The following is a 21688-nucleotide window of genomic DNA, read 5'->3' on the forward strand; positions in this document are numbered from 1 at the left end:
GCTACTTCATGTCCTTTGGGCAATAGGGGAATTTTCATGTCCCACAGTTGCAGCACTTTGTTTTTGAGATCAAGAAGGACATGGTGTTTTTCCAGAAAATCCCAGCCCAGTATGACTGGCTGGTAAGCACCTCTGAGAACTTCAAATTCCTGCTGCCATACCTGTTTTCCCAGTCTGATTCCAATGGTTAACTTGCCTAAAATGTCCAGGCGTTGTCCATTCACTGCACGAGCTGGCAGAGAGGAGGCTGGCAGAGGGCGTTTCTTCAAAGCTGGAACAGAGTTTCGAAAATCTTCGCTCACAATGGAGACAAACGAGCCAGAGTCAATTAAAGCACACACTTCAATGCCCTGAACAATAGCAAAGATGTTTGAAGAGACACAGTTATCAGTTTGTGAGTCATTGTTGTCCAGCATTAACTGTGGGGAATCCTCCTGGGGCTGTGATGCAGTAGCTGATGTTTGCCCCTCAACAGCAGCTAATGGAAGTTTCCCTGTCGGCTGGAGCCAGAGTGTGCAGGTCTTTCAGGTGACTGAAATCGAACACTGCTCCTAGTGTGGGGGCTTGCATCCCTGTTTCTCCGTGGAGCTGGACTAGGACTGCGTCCGTATCTGTTAGTGTTGTCGTCATAACGACCATATCTGGAGTACTGATAGGATGGGCGTGATGGAGAGTAACGCCGGTCACGCTCGACACTGTTGTCATGCTCACTGCGTCTCTGATGTACAGGGGATGGAGGACAACGTTCATAGCGGGACTCTGAATCATGGCTGTAATACTGCACAGGTGAGTAATAGTCCCTGGGGTGCTGTCTGGTATGATAGGGTGAGGGAGAGGAGCTGCGTGCACTGTAACGAGTATCACAGGAGGAGGATCTGTCAGGTCTGGAGCCCAAATGCTGAGCAAGGTAACTGTGTTTCTCTTGTAAATGCTGTACTTCATGTTTCAAGTTGGTTACAGTAAGAGTTAGCTGCTCAACTGCTTGAAGGAGTTTGTCATTAACAGGGTTAGGACGTACCATAGCTATCTGTTCTGAAGGCAGAGTGTAAGGCCAACCTGCAGTGGTCAAATGCAGCGCTGCACGTGCCCTCTCACAGCAGCTGGCAAGGTGCACGGCGTCCTTGAGGTTCTCTGCACCCATCTCATGAATCTTTGACTGTAAGGCTGGGTCCAAGCCGGCTACAAAGCAGCAAAATTTTTCACCTTCTAGTGCATTGTGGTCATAGCTGGGAAAGGCTTCAAGCACAAGACGAGTGATGTCTGCACTGTACACATCCAAACTCTCACCTGGTTTACGAGGGCGAGCATTCACATTTGTTTGAAAGAATGGCAGGGAGTATTTTGGCCCAAAAACGTCTCTGAGTTTGTCTTTGACTAAATCATAGTCTTTCTGGGTTTCAGGGGGCAAGCTGTCCCAGTACGGAAACGCAGCATCAGCCAGGCGAGTTGGGAGGACGGAGGCCATCAGTGTAGATAAATCTGCATCAGGTGAAGTCATAGCCTGCACTGCCACTTGAAAACGTCGAGACCAACTTGTGAAAGATTCTGTCCCATCTCCTTTAAAAACTGGTGGAAGATCAATTTTCAGGGCACTGGAGACCGTATGTGGGGCCATATGAACGGCGCTGGACCTCGTGCCATCCACTAACCTTTGTCGTTACGCCGGAGCAGGCTGCAGCTCATGCACAGATTCACTTTCATCAGCCGACATTGTGGGAGAAAAATGTCCGGCCAAAAAAAAATCACAAAAGCATGAATGTAGAACATAAGCAGCTAAAAGTCCTTAATATCTCCAAAACTGCCATTTACAGTTCATCCGCTGCTCTCAGAGTGGCAAAAAAAAAAAAAAAAAAATGACGATATCCGCTGTCTAGGGGAATAAAACTCACCAAATGCGGCAAACCACCAAAATAGCACCACCGCTGCCACCAAATGTAACGTGAGGGTTCGATAGGTGGTATTTAGACACTCTTCATGAGAGGAAACAGCAAGATTGAGGCAGATGACTGTTAAGCAGAACTTTACTGAAACTCCCGGCATCAGAATCACAACAACAATTACACTTCCTTGTCTCTAACCCCCAGGTGACTAACCCAACCAATCAGAGGCCAGGAATGACCTAGACCCGGGTAAATATAACTGAAATGAGGTAAAAACACAGAAGCAGATTCAAGAGATGTTTTAACTGTTTCAAAGGATGCTGGTGTAAATATCTGAACTGTAAATATGTAGATAATAAAGCACAAATATATGACTAATTGACAGCGTAAACATTGTAAACATATTTTTGGTAAATTAACTCAAATGTATAAATTAACTTAACTTTTAAATCTTACAATAGGTTAGAGAGTCTGTAACATTTGCTATCACTTACTTACACTGCAGCTCCCTGTGTTTCTTTTACACCTTCAAGAGGATTACAGTATTTCTCACTAATGTTAACCCTTTTATCTCCCAATTGATGTTGGTCATCTCCTGGCTAACATTAGCTACACAAAGTGTAGATGCTAACTTCATTGACAAACAAAGTAACAAGTACTGCCAAGTCCAGATAATAATTTGGCGATTACCGCAACCTCCTGATAATAATTGGAAAAATTATAGAGCTGGCTAATGTTTGTCCGCTTGAATACTATTAAATATCATTAACAGTTTGAAGGTTGGTTATTTATTGTTAATCAAATACATGTAGCCTACAATACTACCTGCTAACAGCAAGTTGCATTTGCTATCTTGGACCCAACAAGGGCTTGAGTTTGTAGAGTTACATGCATGCAATTTTGTGAAAACTTGGATGCTTCACACACATCTTTCCCCCGACGGCACAGAAGATTTCAGAAGAATCAGCAAAGTTTCAAGGTGCACACCCAAGATGAGTGTCACTAATTAAAGCAGCTGTACGGAACTTTTTACCATTAATAAAACTGTCCCTAGTTCATATCACCCCCTTGAAGATCTGATTTGAACCCAACAGCAACAAAAAAGCCTTTCTCTATATGGCTATTTAGCGTAGCCTCGCTCGGGTTGGACACACAGCGGAAGTCAGCAAACCAGAATACGGCACCTGAGGCGGAAGTGATTCTGCTCGCCCGCAGCGGTCCGCAGCGATTAAACCACAGAAGAAGAAGGAGCCGTGTTTAGAGTGTTCTTCGAGTAAGCAGTACGCAACGGGCATTGCTGAACACATAACACCTAACAGTTTTACCAGAGATGTATCTATGAGGACTTGGTTGTACTTTTGATGTCATGGCAGATAACGAAGGAGCATCATCTAAAATTATCTGTGACTGTGACCATGAACGCAAATATACAGCAGGCAGTTGTCCTCAGTTTATAAGAAATTCAGAGCTACACCAGAACATTTATGAACAGGTCTTACTTTACTACTAATTTGTGTGTAACGTTAGCATGTTAGCATGTTTCCACTAATTACTTGGACTGACCTAACATTAGTAGTGTTAGCTTTGCAAGCGAAGGCTTCAGGTAACATCTTTGCTGTGTTAGGATTATGTTATATCTTCACTGTGTATCTTCACATAAAAGAATACTCCAACGATTTGAGAGTTATGCCCTTTCTCTATCATTTTCATATTGAGACACGATTGATATCTTTTTTGTGTCTGTACGTCCAGTGGCTGGGTCTCAGTGGTTAGCATGGTGCTTAGTACGTCCTGTGCTGTGATCCGCGGAGGGATATGCTGGTGAGCAGGCACAGGCACAGTAGCCTATAAACAAAACTCAGCTGTTTATTTAGCGTAGCGATATCTCCGGATTTTAGTAGCTGCAATGGACGACTTTGAACGCGATTTTGAAGAGTTTCTTGTAGCGGACACAGATCCAGAGCCATACCTGTCTGAGCCGGAGTACACAGATGAGGAACTCCATGTGTTGCATGCTGAGCAGGCGAGAAGAGAGGCTGAATCCTCCGCTCCCATTTTGCTGCACAGAATGGGACTCGGTGCTACCATCGTTATGGAGATATATCATCAGGAGGAAAACCGCCGCAGAGAGTGCATCACAAGGAGTGAAAACTTTGCAGCAATCACTAATCCTGGCGTGATTGAAACTTTTTTTCATGTTCCTAAGATGAACTGGAAAAAACGCCCCATGCCTGCAGGAGCTGATGGACAGCTTTCAGTCGGGTGAGTAATATCGTCCGTGTCATCTCTTTGTTTGCTTTTACCGAGTGACCTAGCGTACCTGTCCCAGAGCCAGCTGCAGCTGTTGCTCACCGGTGTATCCCTCCGCACAAGATGTACCCCCTACAAGCGCCATGCTAACTGCTGAGACCCAGCCACTGGATGTACAGACTAGAGATGGGATTTATGGCTCTTTGAGGGGAGCCGGATCTTGGTGATCCGTTCCTTTCAAAGAGCCGTTCAAAAAACTGGCTCATTTGAATGATTTTTATATTTATTAAGTTTTAAGAAGCCAGCCTGGGTGTAACTCATTTTATCTTGGAAATAATCAATGGGAGGTATGATGGGGTGAGATTTGGAACACAATAATACAAAAATTAGATATCCCACCAATATCTGAGTTTGAATTATTCTGAAATATTGATTATAACCTCATTTGACATGTGTGGACTAGATTTTAAAGTCTGATCTGGATTCATTGTAAATATTCCACAAGGTTGTGCCATATCACTCTGCTTTGACAGTGACATCACTATTTTGGATTTACCCTTTATACAAATTGTTTGTATGTGTGTAAAGCTACCATGACTCATGAAAAAAAAAAAAAAGAACGGTTCCCAGCTGCGACTCGGTTCCCATCGTTCATGTTAACGAGCCGTTCAATAGAATCGGTTCGTTCGTGAACGTCACAACACTAGTACAGACACAAAAAAGATATCCATCATGTTGTCTCAATATGAAAATGATAGAGAAAGGGCATAACTCCCAAATCGTCTGAGTATTCTTTTCACATAATAATGCGGACTCAGCAGATGACTTGTTAACTGTTTATTCCTCCTTACACTGAACATACACGGCTACTTCTCATTGTTTCCAGTAGCACAACAACAGTTACTACATTACCCAGAATAACTACTAACTACTACTACTACTACTACTACGGTAGCCTTAGTAGCTCAAAATACACAACAGATTAGATCAGAACAGAAACACGACAGGGGAATTTACTGAGTAATTTTGCTGTTTCCACTAATTACTTGGACTGACCTAACGTTAGTTAATCCTCTCGCTCTCCAAAACAAATGCATATGGTAATTGCCGGTTGCAGTCGAGATTTTACGACGGCTGCAGTTGGAATTTTACGACACCAGGCTGTGGGTGTCATACTGCTTCGACCAAAGGGGCGCTATAATCAACGAAAACGAAAAGTTCCGCACAGCTGCTTTAACCTGCGTGATGATCGGTCCACGATCACGCTGGCGTGATCAAATCACGTGACTAGTTTATGACGTCACTACACGAAAACGAAAGCCCATAGAGCGCTACCGTCAACTTCTCTGGAAAGTGCGGACTTGAAACTCCATGACAGTTTTTGTTTTATGTTGATACGCCAAGTAAAAACGGAAATATGATAGTTTAAAGTTGAAATAAAAATAATGTTTACGCATGCACAAAGTGTGCACGGTGTGTTGGAGCAGGCGTTGCATTTATTTGAATATTTTCGTCGTTTTTTGTTATATTACGAAACGGATCAAAATATCTGAATCTGCTGACTCTGCTCTACAGGCACCGCACATTCTTGGGACATGGGGGCGGGGCCAACTGAGCAGTGTGGCGGAGTTGTTTTAGGATTTAGAGTTTATTCGTGTGGAGTAGAGGATGTTGCGGACATTGAATGTAAGACAAGCCGTGGACTTGTTTTTCGAACTGGAGGAGCAGGAGGGCGAAATCTGCATTTCACCATCGGAGTCGGAGAGTGACTGTGACGATGAAGTTGAGGATCCGTCCTTTGTGACGGACAACAAGAGGTGAGTCAAACTTCTTATGAACATTTATTGCTTTTGTTTTTCTTTTTACTCTCTTTGTAAACGTGTGCTGTGTGATTTTGTGACACACACACACACACACACACACACACACACACACACACACACACCTCGCAGTAAAACATATTTTCCCACGAGTGGTAGTAGCAAAACATGTAGCAGATATTGTTTGTGGGAAAAACGAAAGAGACTGTTTACCAAGTGGATTGAGTCTAAAGTTTAGGTTGATGAAATAAATGTCATGGGACTAGTCAGTAGTTTGGTTTAGTAGTTTTAGTGGTAGTGGTAGTCTCACATAAACCTACAGGGTTTTCTACAGGGCCTCACCAAGAGTTGTTATTTTATTGTTTTTTGTGTATTTTGAAGAGAGGCATGGCCAAAATGAAAAAAAAATACCTATGTCTTCACCAGGTTTTTGCTGTAAATAGTTATGTTATTGTTGTTGATAGTTTGATTTTATCTCAATTTGACATTTATATGTTACTTTTGCAATATTTAGGAACCCCTCACAGTCTGTGAATGAAAGGCCTGTTATATAGTTCTCTGTCTAATCGTGTACATGAACTATTTTGAAGAGAGGCATGGCCAAAATGAAGAAAAAAAAACCCGCCTGTCTTCACCTGGTTTTTGTTGTAAATAGTTATGTTATTGTTGTTTACAGTTTGATTTTATCTCAATTTGACATTTTTTTAAATTGTGCAAATTGAACTGAACTCAACTTTTTACATTGTGTTATTGTCATGTACATATACAGAGATGATGAGCAGCCTGGGACATCTACAGCCCCAGCAAGAGGCAGAGGCAGGGGGCGTCAGCGTGGGAGGGAGAATAGATGCTGGTCTAGATCTCCATGTGACCGGTCATCCCAGCCACACCAAAGCCCTGAGGCCTGGAGAACAGAGAGTGAACCTGATACTGCTCCAGGACTCAGTAGGTTCATGCCCCACAGACCACCAGGAGCCCAGGTGGACATGCACTCGGTATACACACCGAAAGATCTGTTTCAGCTGTTCTTCTCCACTGCCACTGTGAAGACACTCTGCAAGAACACGAACAAATATGCAGCAATACAGCAGGAAATGGGGAAGAAGTACAACTGGGCTGATGTCGAGGTTGAGGAGCTCTATAAATTCTTTGGCCTTCTCATGTAGATGGCATTGGTGTCACTGCCATGTCTCCAGGACTACTGGAGACAAAACCACATCCTGTCTGTGCCGTTTCCAGCCATGGTCATGACAAGAGACTGGTTCAGGTCCCTGATGTGGAACATCCACCCCAGCGATCCAGAGGAGGATGTCATGAATGACATGAAGAAGGGAACACCTGACCATGATAAGCTCTTCAGGGCAAAACCCCTCATGGATGAGATCCGCACTGCGTGCCAGGCTCATTACCACCCAGGGAAGGAATTGGCTGTCGACGAGCAAATGGTGGCAACCAAGGCAAAAACTGGCATGACCCAGTACATGAAGGACAAGCCAACAAAATGGGGGATCAAGCTCTTTGTGTTGGCTGAGTCAAGCAGTGGCTACACTGTCAACTTCAGTGTGTACAGTGAGAAGCCTGGCTCAGTCAGTGTGCATGGACTGTCATATGACGCTGTGATGGACCTCATTCAGCCATCATATCTTGGGACAGGATATCATATTTATATGGGCAACTTCTACACCAGTCCCAAGCTGTTCCTCGACTTGGCCAGCATGAAATATGGTGCTTGCGGTACCTACAGGGACAACAGGAAAGGGTGTCCCCATGGAAGAGGAAATGCCCTCACCCGAAAATCTGAGAGAGGTGCTGTGAGGTGGATCAGAGAGGGCCCCCTGCTGTTTGTGAAGTGGATGGACATGTGGGAGGTGTCTGTGTGCTCCACAGTCCATCCAGCATTTTCTGGTGAGGTGGTCCAGAGGAGGGCAAAAGATGAAGATGGACGCTGGGCAGTGAAGGAGATTCCCTGCCTCACCCCTGTAATGGCCTACAACAAGTGCATGGGTGGGGCTGATCTTTCCGACCAGCTGATCCAATATTATTTCACCCACCGCAAAACTGCTCGCTGGTACTGGACACTCTTTTTGCACTTTGTGGATATTGCAGCAACAAATGCATACATCATGCATTGTGAGATGAGCAGGAAACAACAGGTGCAGTCCATGACTCACAAGAACTTTCTCACCCAGTTGGTGTCTGAGCTGTGTGGAGTGGACAAGACAGGGACTCCGAACAACAGGAGCAATCAGCATGTTCCTGTTGCCATCGCCACTGTCACTGATGCCAGCCAGAAAGCCACTCAAGGCCGCAGGGCATGCCAACGCTGCCAGCAGGTGGACAAAAAGAGGAACCTGACGCCATGGCGATGCAAGTCCTGTGATGTGCCCCTCTGTGTCATTGTTGACAGGAACTGTTTTGAGGAGTGGCACATGTAAAAAAAAAAACAACAACAAAAAAACGCCTTGTTGTAAGTAGTTATTGTTGTTATTGTTATTGTTATTGTTGTATATAGTTCGATTTTATCTCAATTTGACATTTATATGTTACTTTTGAGTTGAGTTGAGTACTTTTGCACTACTTAGGAACCCCTCACAGTCTGTGAATGTTATATAGTTCTCTGTCTAATCGTGTACATAAACTGTTTTGAAGAGAGGCATGGCCAAAATGAAAAAAACGCCTATGTCTTCACCTGGTTTTTGTTGGAAATAGTTGTATATAGCTTCATTTTATCTCAGTTATACTTTTGTATGTACATATTTACAACTTATGTTTACATTTTCTGCCTTTGAATTTTTTCATTGAGCATGTTTGAATTTTGTATAGTAAAGAAATTGATTTATTTTTCAAGTCCGATTTTGTGTTTTTGAGTGTTTTTGGGTCTAGTATGTTAATATAGTATGTCAGAGTGGAAAAATAATTTTCTGGTCATATAGCTAAGGTTATGCTGAAAAAAAAGATATCAAACATTGGCATGACAAACATTTTTTATGTGGTATATAAAGGCAAAAATCAAAAGTATACAAAACAGCCAAAATAGCCCAAGACCCTCTTAAGTATCTGACCAAATATTTCCCCTTCTCTTCCTGAGATATGATGTTCAATATTGTTCATAAAATGTCATCACTTCATTATTTTATCCCATTAGACATTTGTTGGAAGTGTTGTCATAATTAGCATATGAATTCTTGAGTTATGGCCAGTTATGGCCAGTGTGAGATCACACTGACCTTGAAGTTAATTCTTCAGTCCATGTAGACGTTTGTGTCAACTTTAAAGAAATTCTCTTAAGGTGTTCACAAGATATTGTGTTTACGATAATGAGACAGATGCAAGATCATATTGACCTTGACCTTTGACCACCGAAATCCAATTATTTTGTTGGTGAGTAAAATGAACGTTTGTGCTAAATTTGAAGAAATTCCCATAAGGTATTTTTTAGATATGGTGTTTATGAGCATTAGACAGACAAGATCACAGTGACCAAAAACATATTAGTTCATTGTTCTGTCTAAGTGGACATTTGTGCCAAATTTGAAGAAATTCCCGTCGTTCTTGAAAGGTTGTGTTCACCAGGAAAGGACGGACAACCTGAAAATATAATGCCTCCAGCCATGGCTATCGCCAGCGTTGAGGCATAAAAACGCATGTCAGCATCATGTATATTATTTTATTTGGTGGAAGCATTTTTCAGTCAAAAGTGAAACAACACAGATATAAGGGGTTATAGTGGGACTTGTCATACCCACCCTATCAACGTCAATAGAAGTGGCACCAAAGCCTGGCACCAATGCAAAATTTGGATGCTGTCACTTAACCAATGACCCTTACTTCTTTTATAGTTTCCTTGATGGAATGTTTTGCAGTGTATGTGAATAACATCAGCTGACAGGAAGTAAACACTGACCCAAGCTGTTGCTTGTTGAAATGGTCTGTAATGTCTTTGTGTTCTGATTTGACTGAATTATCACATTATCGCTCCTCGTAATAGACCTAGGCTATGGAACCAACTACTTATGGCCACACACATGAGTTGTCGACGGTGACAACGTGTGTGTCGGCTTCATCGAGTGTACCAAGTGCAGCACGATGCTGGTATATGACAGCAAAAAGACGGGGACCTCGACACGTAAGAGGCACATAACGAAGGCTTGCCATGGAAAGAAAGACTAGAGTCAGCCTTCAATGTCCACATTCATATCCGTATTTAAAAAATGTCGGGTTTAAACTGGGCTCGGGCTAGTAATTACACTCATCCTGGGCGTCCAGAAAGAGACGAAAGTCAGTGTTCAATGTCCACGTTCGTATCCTTAAAAAAAATGTCGGGTTTAAATTGGGCTTGGGCTCGTAATTACAGATAAAGGGCGGGGCCGGCTGGGCCGGGCTCGGACAGAACATGCACAGGCTCGGGTGGGATCGGGTTGGATCTTATGGGCCCGATCTAAGCTCTGCAGCAATCTCTATCAGTCAGCTGATGAGGAAAAAAATAAACAAATGAACAAATGTGTCTGCACAAATATGAGCAGCATCTGAATTTTTGCAGAGTGCATTATCTGTTAATGTCCAAATGATGTATTTCTATTCAGCTAGCAATGTCTATAAAAGAAGCATTTACTATGGGAACCCTGGATGCCTCATATAGCTATCCTACTTTGCTCGTGTATTGCTGCTACTCTTGGGTGCTTTCTGGTCCATTCGGAACTTACACTGATGCATTAACTGACCTGTAATCTAGACACACTTACACACTTACCAGAGACCCCACTCTGGTGTGAGTAGAATTTTTGGGTTCTGGTATATCCAAGTCTCTAGACATCAACACTTGAAGAGTACATTTACTTGCAGACACAACTGCGCAGAACAGCTACAACACAGGTTTGATGAATGAATCCATCTGTAATTGTTTCCAGTGACCTTTTTCAATTCACTACAGAAATCATAAACATGCTATGTGAATGTGTCAGAGTGCAGAGACTTACTGTTCATTTACAACAAAAATGCAGTTGTCTTGGGAGGGAACGCCTGACACCGGGTGCTTACAGGTCACCTTTCGCTCATTGTGACTGCAGGAAAAGATAGAGTAAGAGACAGGAAGAGAAAAGACAAAAGGGGAAGGAGAGAGAGCATTTAACTTCTGCAAATAACACCCCTTTATCAACAGCTGAAACATTAAATGGATAGCGTGCTGAGGGCAGGGAAAAAAACAAATCATTTGAAGTGAAATATGAGATTTCCCATAAGCTGAAACATTACATTACATAAACAAAAAAAACAAAAAAAGTTAAATCAGCTTCTTGTAAAGAGAGCACACTACAAACACTCAGTCACACAGGACGCAGAGGACAGCTGAATGTGCTGGAGCTCTAGGCATCTTGGAAGAATTTTATTAAAATTCTAACATCTTTTAAAAGATTTTTAATCAATCTTTTGTGCACTTAAACGTTTCATGAAAACCCACATGTATAAGAATTCAGGAGTGGTGGATGGTTTTTTCTCACTGTGATATTTGGTGGATTCCTGCTACCTGGGCCTACTGCCTCTATTGTGGTTGAGACAGCCTAAGCCAGTAAGAAGATCACTTCTGAATTTTTGGACTGGTGAAAGCAATTCTGTTTCGCTGAGTGTATTCCTGCCTACGGTACATCCTGGTAAGAGTTCTATCCTAAATCTGATTTGAAGATGTCAACCCGCAAGAATACAAACAACACTAGCAAGATTCAAGGTGATGAGTCAGTTGTTGTAACTATGGACACGCTCAAGGACATGTTGGAATAACAGAAAAATTTCCAAATTTCTATGAAGAATTACTAAAGAGACAAGAGGCCTCTTTTAGTGCCTTCACCCAGCTGATCCTGGATTCAACAAATAAAAGAGCTGATTGCTGACTGAGATTCAAGAGCTAAAGATCAGTCTGAAATACTCTCAAAAGGATAGTGATGAAATGAAAGAGGATCAGTCCAGGTATTCGGCTGAGGCTAAGGATCTTGCAAAACAGGTCCTAGATATAAAATCAAAGCTATCAGATTCAAAGCACAGTGAGGAGAAATTGGATTATCTGGAAAATCAAACTCGGAGGAACAATCTAGTGATTGAAGGCCTCAAGACTGACAAACCAGATGAGACTTGGGCTGAGACTGAGACCACGGTCCAAGAGCTGTTCACCTCAAAACTCAAACTGGATGCTGACACCATTGAGATAGAATGTGCACATAGGAATGGAAAATTTAGGGGTGGTTAAGCTATTACGCTTTAAAGAGAAACAGCTCATCATGGAAAAGGCAAGAGTTAACCTCAAGAACACCTCTGTGTATATAAATGAAGATTTTTCGGATCAACTGCACAAAAAGCGTGCTGAACTGCTGCCAGTGATGAGGGAGGCGAGAGCCAGGGGGGCTATGCAGTTATTAGTTATGATCGCCTCATTGTAAAAGCTAGAAGAGATGGAGGAAGGACTGTGGCCTAGTGATATGTACAGTTGTTTGAATGTTATGTTTTACTGTTTACCAAAGGGAATATTGAGGAATGATTTACAATGCCTCTTAATTTACCAAAGAAGGGTTTAAAAATTGCCCATCTCAATATATGCAGTCTTAAATATAAAGTTCATGAGGTGACTTCTTTACTTAAAAATGAAAATTTACACATACTTGCCATTTCAGAAACTCACTTAGATCCATCAATAGATGTAAATGAAATTGCTGTGTCAGGATATAATGTTTTCAGAAGTGACAGAAATTGCCATGGGGGTGGTTGCAATATATATCCAGAGTCCTACACCTATTAAAATAAGAGGTGATCTTTTGACCTCAGCTATCGAGGCACTATGGATTCAAATACATTAACCTCACACCAAACCATTTCTCTTGGGTTGTTGTTATAGACCTCCAAGTGCAAATATTCAGTACTTAGATGAAATATGCTTTATATTACAGAAGGCTACAAACTGTGATATTGCAAAAATATGTAACTTATCTCAAGGGATGACTGTACCTACTCAGGTGTATACAAATTGTACAGGACAAAAATCAGCCACTTGTATTGACCACATTTTCACAAATGCTAAAGAACTGTGCTCAAAGTCTGTATCAATCCCAGTTGCTTTAGTGATCATAATTTGGTGGCAATTGTTAGGAAAGCCAAAGCTCCAAAAGCTGGAACTAAAGTTGTCTTCCAGAGATCTTTTAAATTTTTTTGTAAAAATAGTCTTGTAGCGGACATAAATAAGGTACGATGGGATAAAGTCTGTTTAATAAATAATGTGGACAAAGCACTAGAATTATTTACTGAAAAGTTCTTAGAGGTAACTGATAAACATGCCCCCATTAGGAAATATGCAGTTAGAAAAAGGAGAGCACCTTGGATTGATGAAAATCTGAAAGCCATGATGACTCAATGGGATAAAATGAAAATGCTGTCTATTAAGTCTAGCAATACAACTGACTGGAAAGCATACTGTTCTCTTGGAAACCAAGTGAAGAAAGCAAATAGGAAGAAAAAAAAACAAATATTACCAAAATAAACTAAATGAATTTTAAACATGGGGCAGCACGGTGGTATGGTGGTTAGCACTCTCGCCTCACAGCACAGTCCTCCCACAGTCCAAAGACATGCAGGTTGGGGACTAGGTTAACTGGTAACTCTAAATTGTCCATAGGTGTGAATGTGAGCGTGAATGGTTGTTTGTCTCTATGTGTCAGCCCTGCGATAGTCTGGCGACCTGTCCAGGGTGTACCCTGCCTCTCACCCGATGTCAGCTGGGATAGGCTCCAGCCCCCCCGCGACCCTCAAGAGGATGAAGCGGTTAGAAGATGAATGAATGAATGAATGAATGAATGAATTTTAAACATGATGGAAAGAAACTGTGGAAACCATTAAATGATATAACGGGTAGAGCTGGAGATAATTCACCCTCTTTTCTAGAGTCAGAGTCATTTATTACAAAACCTCAAGAAATTGCGAACTGTTTTAATGAATATTTTGTTGGAAAAAATGAGAAATTTAAAAAAGAAATGACAAATTCAGATACAAAAATTTCAAAACAATTAATCAATGTCTATCGAATGAAAAATACAGATTGTGCATTTGATTTTCAGTTAGTTCAAGTGAACAAGGTAGAAAAACTTCTTTGTAAGTGTACATAGTGAAAAACCCTCAGGATTAGATAATCTTGATGGGAAACTCTTGGGGATGGTCCCTGGCACTATAGCCTTACCCATAAATCATATTTTTAATCTGAGTTTGCAGGAGGGTGTATGCCCTCAAGCATGGAAAGCTGCAAAAGTTATTCCTTTACCCAAAAACAAGAAGGAGCCGTTCACTGGTGCTAATAGTCGTCCTATAAGCATCCTTCCTATGCTGAATAAACTGATGGAGAGAGTTGTGTTTGACCAAATCTCACTGTATTTTTCTATCAATGGATTTAACAATGAATTTCAGCATGCATACAAAAAGGGTCACACCACTAGTACAGCTTTAATGCAGATGACTGATCAATGGTTGAGTGATATAGACAGGAAAAGGATAGTAAGTGCTGTGCTTCTTGATTTTAGTGCTGCTTTTGATTTAATAGACCACGAGATGCTCTTAATGAAACTGGCTGCTTATGGTTTTAATGCTTTGACTCTTAAAGGATAACTTAGGTATTTTTCAACCTGGGCCCTATTTCCCCATGTGTATGTGTGCATATGATTCATAGGTACCACTCGTTTTAAAATTGGTTCAGTATTGAGGGAGCCGGCAGCTGGAGATAGATATGGGGGCAAATGCGTCCCGTATAAGTTTGCGCATTAAAAGTGCTTTTTTTCGCCACTGACCGGTTCAGATTGCCAGGGCTATCTCTGTAAATAGCATACTAAGCGTTTCTCTTACCCTTCACTTCCTGTGGGCTGTGTGTGACATCATCCCGCGAGAGCTTTGCTTGTTGCCGGAAGAAAACAGAGGAGCCATGCTGAGCGCCGCACAGAGTGGCACTTGTTGTCCCGGAGTACAGTTGAGAGTTTTACTGCATTGGTATCATGGCTGCATATTTACCCGATTTCGAGAATGAAGATAAGCCCTTTTATTACGATGGCTGCCCATACTTATTTGAGCCCAAGTATACGGACGAGGAGCTCCTACAAATTGAAGAGCAGACGAGGATAGAAAGAGAGGGCCAATGAGCAGACGAGGGTGAAGCAGCGGCTGCACAAACGTGAATCTCTGAGGACTGGTGGTACTCCTGTGGTTGCTGTGACTCCATGCCCACAGAGGAAGAATGTCTGCGTTGCAACGAGTGGGATCTGTTACCCAATATTCATGGTCTCAATGTGTCCTGGGATGATACAGAAACTACCAAACGCTGTGTAACTACGTTAGAGGATTTCCCCCCTCTGATCAACAGGACAGTGCTGGATACCTTTTTCATGTGCCCAAAATAAATTGGAGGAGGAGGAATCGGTCAGTGGCCGAAAAAAGCACTTTTAATGCGCAAACTTATACGGGACGCATTTGCCCCCATATCTACTTCGCGGCTGCCGGCTCCCTCAATACTGAACCAATTTTAAAATGAGTTGTACCTATGACTCATACGCACACATACACATGGGGAAATAGGGCCCAGGTTGAAAAATACTGAAGTTATCATTTAACTGGATGAGGAGCTACTTATCTAATAAAACACAAACTGTTTTCTTTAATGGTAGTTTTTCTAATGTAAAGGCAGTGCAATGTGGTGTCCCCCAGGGGAGTTACTTGGGTCCATTGCTCCACTCTATTTTTACTAATGATATGCCACTTGTTCTGAGTAAAGCCAGTTTAGCTATGTTTGCAGATGATATGTCATTAAACAGTGTGGAGGACTTAAATGTTCTCTTACAAAATGAAATTACACTTATTGCAGATTGGGTAGCCAAAAACATTTTAAGTCTAAATGTATCAAAAACCAAATGTACTGTTTTTGGATCAAACCATGCGCTGAGGCAAGATATCCAATTACGCATCTCCGTAAATGGCAGCTGTACAGAGCAAGTTAATGAGGCTAAACTTCGAGGGGTTAACCTTGTAAAGGTAAGTAAATTATCATGGCAGAATCATATAGATAAAATTGTTGGAAAAATGGGAAGAGGTATATTTGGAGTTACTGCAGATGACAAGCATCCAGTGTCCCTTCCAAAATAAAAGTATACACAAACACACACACACACACACACACATACACACACGAAAGTTTCACCTCCAATAACAAACGGTGTCAGACTTCTTAAAAGGAAACATCATCTAAATTAAGAAATATAATGCCATTCAAATGGTCAAAAAGGTGCAGTCAATATTAGTGAACATTAGCTACTCTCTCTCAAAGTCTCAAACTCGTGATGTCATAAGGTATAAAGCATCATGTTTGAGTAAATTTGCTGTACTTGACATCGCACATCCCACAATGCTCACCTCATCGCACTGTTGATGCTGAGACAATGTATCATGCAGCCTTAGAGAAGACAATTTTTTTTTTTTACAATCATCTCTAAGTGAGAATCCTTAAATAAACCCAGTGGGCTCTCTGGGGGATCAGCATGTGTTGGCAGCAGATGGAGGCTGAGCATGTGCCCTGATTTAAATCTACATCTGGGGACGCCAGATGTGCAGGAGCCAGAGGGAATCGGGGGGCTCCACCTGGGTCTAATCTAGCTAGCCGTGCAACACCGTAGCTGGGATTGCACTGCTACTCCAGTGCCCTGCATCTGGAGAAAAGCTAGGCCAGAGGGCTGCAAAGACCAGCGTTTATGATCAAGAACACAGTGGGCTCTAGTTTCACAGACCGGGCGAGGCGGGGGCCAACTGGGTGTGGCCAGGCGGATTTTGCAAGTTTGGCACACTGTGCGCCTGGCGCAGCTACTCCTCTTTCCCACCTCCGTCCCTCCTACCTGCGCAAGTCGGAAAGAGGGAGGAGAGAAGGTGTGGAATGGGTTTTACACACATCACACCAATCAAATGAGCCCCTCTCCTCGCCCTTAAATGCGCCGTGTGAAGGCGTAATGAGAGTTTACTCAATTCGCCATGGCGGAAGAGAGCAGCAGCATCAGACGGCCAAACTTCTCCCAGGAGGAAACTAATGTTTTGGTCCGGGAGGTCCAAGCTCGCAGTGTCCGAATATACGGAACTGTGAGCAGACCTCCACGAGCTGATGATGCAAAGGTAGCCTGGGAGGAGGTCACCACAATTGTAAATCAATGTTGGGTTTCTCTCGTGCACGCGCGTGCTCTCTCTTTATCTCACGCAGTCTCACTCTGTTTCTTTTCTTTTGACTTTTCTAAGATGACAGATGCTGAATATATACTCCCTATCTGATGCTGTGGCTGTTTGTGATTGGCTGAGAGGGATGTGAACTCATCAGTTTGCAGCTATGTTAATCAAATCAGGTTGGGTATCCATTACGCATGCCAAACGTGCCAAACGGTGCCAATCCCCTTTGATCTGGCATCAGATGTGACGGGACAGTCGATATAGAGATACATTTATGTGCTGATTGCAGATAGTTGCATTGAATAGTGTTTTTTTGGGTATTTATTGCATTGTTAATGTGCCTGACATTCTGGAAACCTGCCTGTGAGGTTTTGGTGACGTGTGCGCACTGTCCGCCCGTCAGCTGAATTTTGGATTATACCGGCTGAGCTCGGCCTGCGCTGACAGTAGACGTGGTTTCAGCTGGTGAGCTTTTAGCGCACCTTTGGCGAAGCCTTTTGGCACGAAACTGTCACTGCGCCAAACTGGATCTGTCGACACCTCCCCCTGCTGCGCCGCCACACCCATCTCAGCGCACCTTGGTCTGCCAAACTACCAAACTGAGCGCGCCTCGGGTTGCGCTGCTCGAAACTAGCTCTGCGCAGGGTTCGCCACCCTGCGCCGCCCTGTGCTGTACCGGGAAACTAGAGCCCAGTGAGTTTACATACACATCCACAGAGAAGTATTTGTACGTCAGGGAAATAACATTTTTCACATATTGTGTTACTGTGACTAGTCTTTAAAAAAAACACAAGTACAGTCAGAGGAGCAGAAATTGCCTTTGATGACAAGAAGGCTCAGTGAAGGAGCAGCACATGGTGAAAAATGACAAATTGTGATCAGGACAGATTCCAACAGGCTTTCAGCTTCAACTTAAAGCAGCATTTCAAACCAGAGGCATCGTTATTACACTAAGTTTCAGATACGCAGTGAGACAATCTCAGTAATGCGTTGTGTATGCAGTCTCAATGTGAGCTTTGCGTTATCCAATTTTAACTGCACATCTCATCTCATATATCTCATCTCTGCTGCTCCCCTGCATGGCTTGACATAGCTCTGATGATACAAAAGATTTCCTGAGTCACCTTGAGTCACGAACGACACAAGATTGTATTCTCATTATCACAAGACAAATATTTTGACATGAACACCCACAGGCAGCACTGAAATAAAATGCAAACAGCTTCATTTGATGAATCAGAGTTTAGTTTGTTCAAACTGCAGCTCCCACACACTCATCAAGTGCAGTCATCCTTGAAACTTTTGCTTTCAGGCCAGTGAAATCTTATAAACACTGCCTTTTTGATGCCAAAAATCACACCTTATGTTGAAGTGCTACACTGATTTGGCAAAAGAAATGAGGCTTTTACCACTGATGAATAATTAAATAGCATGTTGCATGCAGGAATGTCAGCTTATTGTGGATCACTGCTCCACACAAGCTGTATGTAATTGATGATTAGTTTAATAGAATTGAACTGCTGCTCTTTTTAAAATGTCCTTTGTATGACCTCAACCCACCATGTGTTCAGTGTATTTATGAGGATAAAACCCTTGAGATGTGCCACCTTGTTATTGAAGGGGTTCCATGTGGAAACACAAACAAAAATCAAACTGCAAGCCGACCTCTGTAGGTTACCCATTTTAACCCTTTCATGAAAAGGTTAGTTGCCAATGAATATAAATGTCGACTAGCTGGTGACGTCATCTGCTCGCATGTCGCTGCACAGTGACAGTAGACTGAGGCGGAATAAAGCCAGCGGGCCAGACAACATCAGCCCCAGGGTCCTCAGGGTGTGTACTGGGCAGCTTGCTGGAGACTTTCAGCACCTCTTTAACCTCTCCTTGAGGTTGAAGAAGGTGCCTGACCTATGGAAGACCTCCTGCATTGTCCCAGTACCTAAGAAAGGACGTCCCAGAACTCTCAATGACTACAGGCCGGTGGCGCTAATGTCATATGTCATGAATACATTTGAGAGGCTTGTTTATGCCTATCCTGACCCGAAAAGATGCAGAAAAATTGGTCCATGCTTTTGTTACCTCAAGGCTGGATTACTGTAACTCTCTATTATCAGGTAGCTCTAATAAGTCCTTAAAAACTCTCCAGCTAATTCAGAATGCAGCAGCACGTGTACTAACAGGAACTAAGAAACAAGATCATATTTCTCTTGTTTTAGCTTCTCTGCACAGGCTCCCTGTAAAATCCGGAATTGAATTTAAAATCCTACTGTTAACTTATAAAGCTCTAAATGGTCAAACTCCGTCATATCTTAGAGAGCTCATAGTGCCATATTATCCCACCAGAAGGCTGCGTTTGGAGAATGCAGGGTTACTCGTGGTCCCTAAAGTCTCCAAAATTAGATCAGGAGCCAGAGCCTTCAGCTATCAGGCTCCTCTCCTATGGAATCATCTTCCTGTTGCAGTACGGGAGGCAGACACCGTCTCCACATTTAAGACTAGACTTAAGACTTTCATTTTTGATAAAGCTTATAGTTAGGGCTGGCTCAGGCTTGCCCTGTACCAGCCCCTAGTTAGGCTGACTTAGGCCTAGTCTGCTGGAGGACCCCCTATAATTCACCGGGCACCTTCTCTCCTTCTCTCTCTCTCTCTCTCTCTCTCTCTCATGTCCTATTACTGCATCTTGCTAACCATTCTGGATGCATTCTGGATGTCACTAACTCGGCTTCTTCTCCGGAGCCTTTGTGCTCCATTGTCTCTCAGGTTAACTCGTATTGCAGTGGTGCCTGGATAGTGTGATGTGTGTGGTTGTGCTGCTGCCGTGGTCCTGCCAGATGCCTCCTGCTGCTGCTGTTATCATTAGTCATACTTCTACTGTTATTATACACATATGATTATTGTCACACATGTATACTATCAGATATTAATATATTATTATTCATTATAATATTATTACTTTCAATAATGTTGTTGTAAGCTACTGTCATGACCGTCTCTCTCTCTCTCTCTCTCTCTCTCTCTCTCTCTCTCTCTCTCTCTTTCTGTCTCATTGTGTCATACGGATTACTGTTAATTTATTATGTTGATCTGTCCGTCCTGGAAGAGGGATCCCTCCGCAGTTGCTCTTCCTGAGGTTTCTACCGTTTTTTTCCCCCATTAAAGGGTTTTTTTTGGAGAGTTTTTCCTTATCCACTGTGAGGGTCCAAAGGACAGAGAGATGTTGTATGCTGTAAAGCCCTGTGAGGCAAATTGTGATTTGTGATATTGGGCTTTAAAAATAAAATTGATTGATTGATTGATTGATTGTTCTCCAGCACCTGAGACTACTGCTCTCTGCCTTCCCGGACCCCCTGCAGTTTCCTGAGAGACAAGCTGCTGGATATACAGCTTCACCCGGACATCGCTGCCTGGATTTTGGATTACCTCACGGGCCGGCCTCAGTACGTCAGGGTGGATGGCTGCGTATCTGGGGTGGTGTCAAGTGCCCCAAGGAACTTTTCTGGCACCATTCTTCTTCACCCTCTACACCTCTGATTTCTGGTTCAATTCTGGTACCCGCCACCTCCAAAAGTTTTCCGACGACTCCTCTATAGTCGGATGCATCAGCAATGATGACGAGGAGGAGTACAGAGGACTGATTGAGGGCTTTGTCGCGTGGAGCAACCAAAACCACCTAAGGAGGTGGTGGACTACCGGAGGAACCGGAGGCAACCTGCCCCAGTCACCATCCAGGGCGAGGAGGTGGAGATGGTGGACTCGTACAAGTACCTTGGGGTCCACATCAACAATAAATTGGACTGGACTCAAACAGAGATGCCCTCTATAGGAAAGGACAAAGCAGGACGTTCTTCCTGAGGAGACTCAGATCGTTTGGCGTCTGTAGTGGGACGACGAGCTGTGGCTGATGGGCAGCTCATTCAGCCAGCGTATTATCCCACCCAGGTACAGAACTGAACAATTCAGATGCTCCTTTGTGCCCACCGCCATCAGACCGTACAACAGCAGTTTGGCTTAAGCTACATCTAGCTCTGAACTAGCCTTGGACCAAGAACGTCTTGAAAATGAACCCCGTTTTTCGTTTGGGGGTTCCCGGTCTAGACCGATTCACGTCTCCATAAACGTTCAAATCAAACATGTAATGTACTCACCTCATAGGCACAGATGTTAGGAAGGTGTGCGGGGGTTGCCATGTGTTTGTATATCCGTTATTGTTCAATAAACATACATTTTATCTCGGGATGTCTTGAAATTTTCTTCACCCCTTCTTCATCCTGCAATGAATGAGTGCACTGACTTTCTACTGCGCCACGGCGCCACAGTGCCACTGTATTGCACACTTACTACCAATGTGCAATACACCTCCCAACCGCTAAAGTGGCGTTGCAATGAACGTCTTCATCCAAGGCTAGCTCTGAACAGACGTATCTGGCATTTGTAATGACACTTTATCTGCCACCTGTCACTTTATTTCATTCAACACTTTGTCTGCCATTTTGTAGTCACTTTATATATCTGATGTAGCAATTT

General features: G+C 43.0%; 1 protein-coding gene across 9 annotated transcripts in view; it reads right to left on the minus strand.

Moving 5' to 3' along the window:
* The window catches only part of LOC125882978 (pleckstrin homology domain-containing family A member 5-like), a 603488-nt gene that overhangs the window by 265679 nt on the left and 316121 nt on the right, over positions 1-21688 (minus strand). For all 9 annotated transcript variants that reach the window (XM_049567036.1, XM_049567042.1, XM_049567037.1 and 6 more), the window contains one exon: positions 10927-11010. In XM_049567036.1, the coding sequence (XP_049422993.1) occupies positions 10927-11010 (84 nt within the window). The remainder of the gene's footprint in view (positions 1-10926; positions 11011-21688) is intronic.

This window comes from Epinephelus fuscoguttatus, linkage group LG22, assembly GCF_011397635.1.
Source record: "Epinephelus fuscoguttatus linkage group LG22, E.fuscoguttatus.final_Chr_v1".
NCBI lineage: Eukaryota > Metazoa > Chordata > Actinopteri > Perciformes > Serranidae > Epinephelus > Epinephelus fuscoguttatus.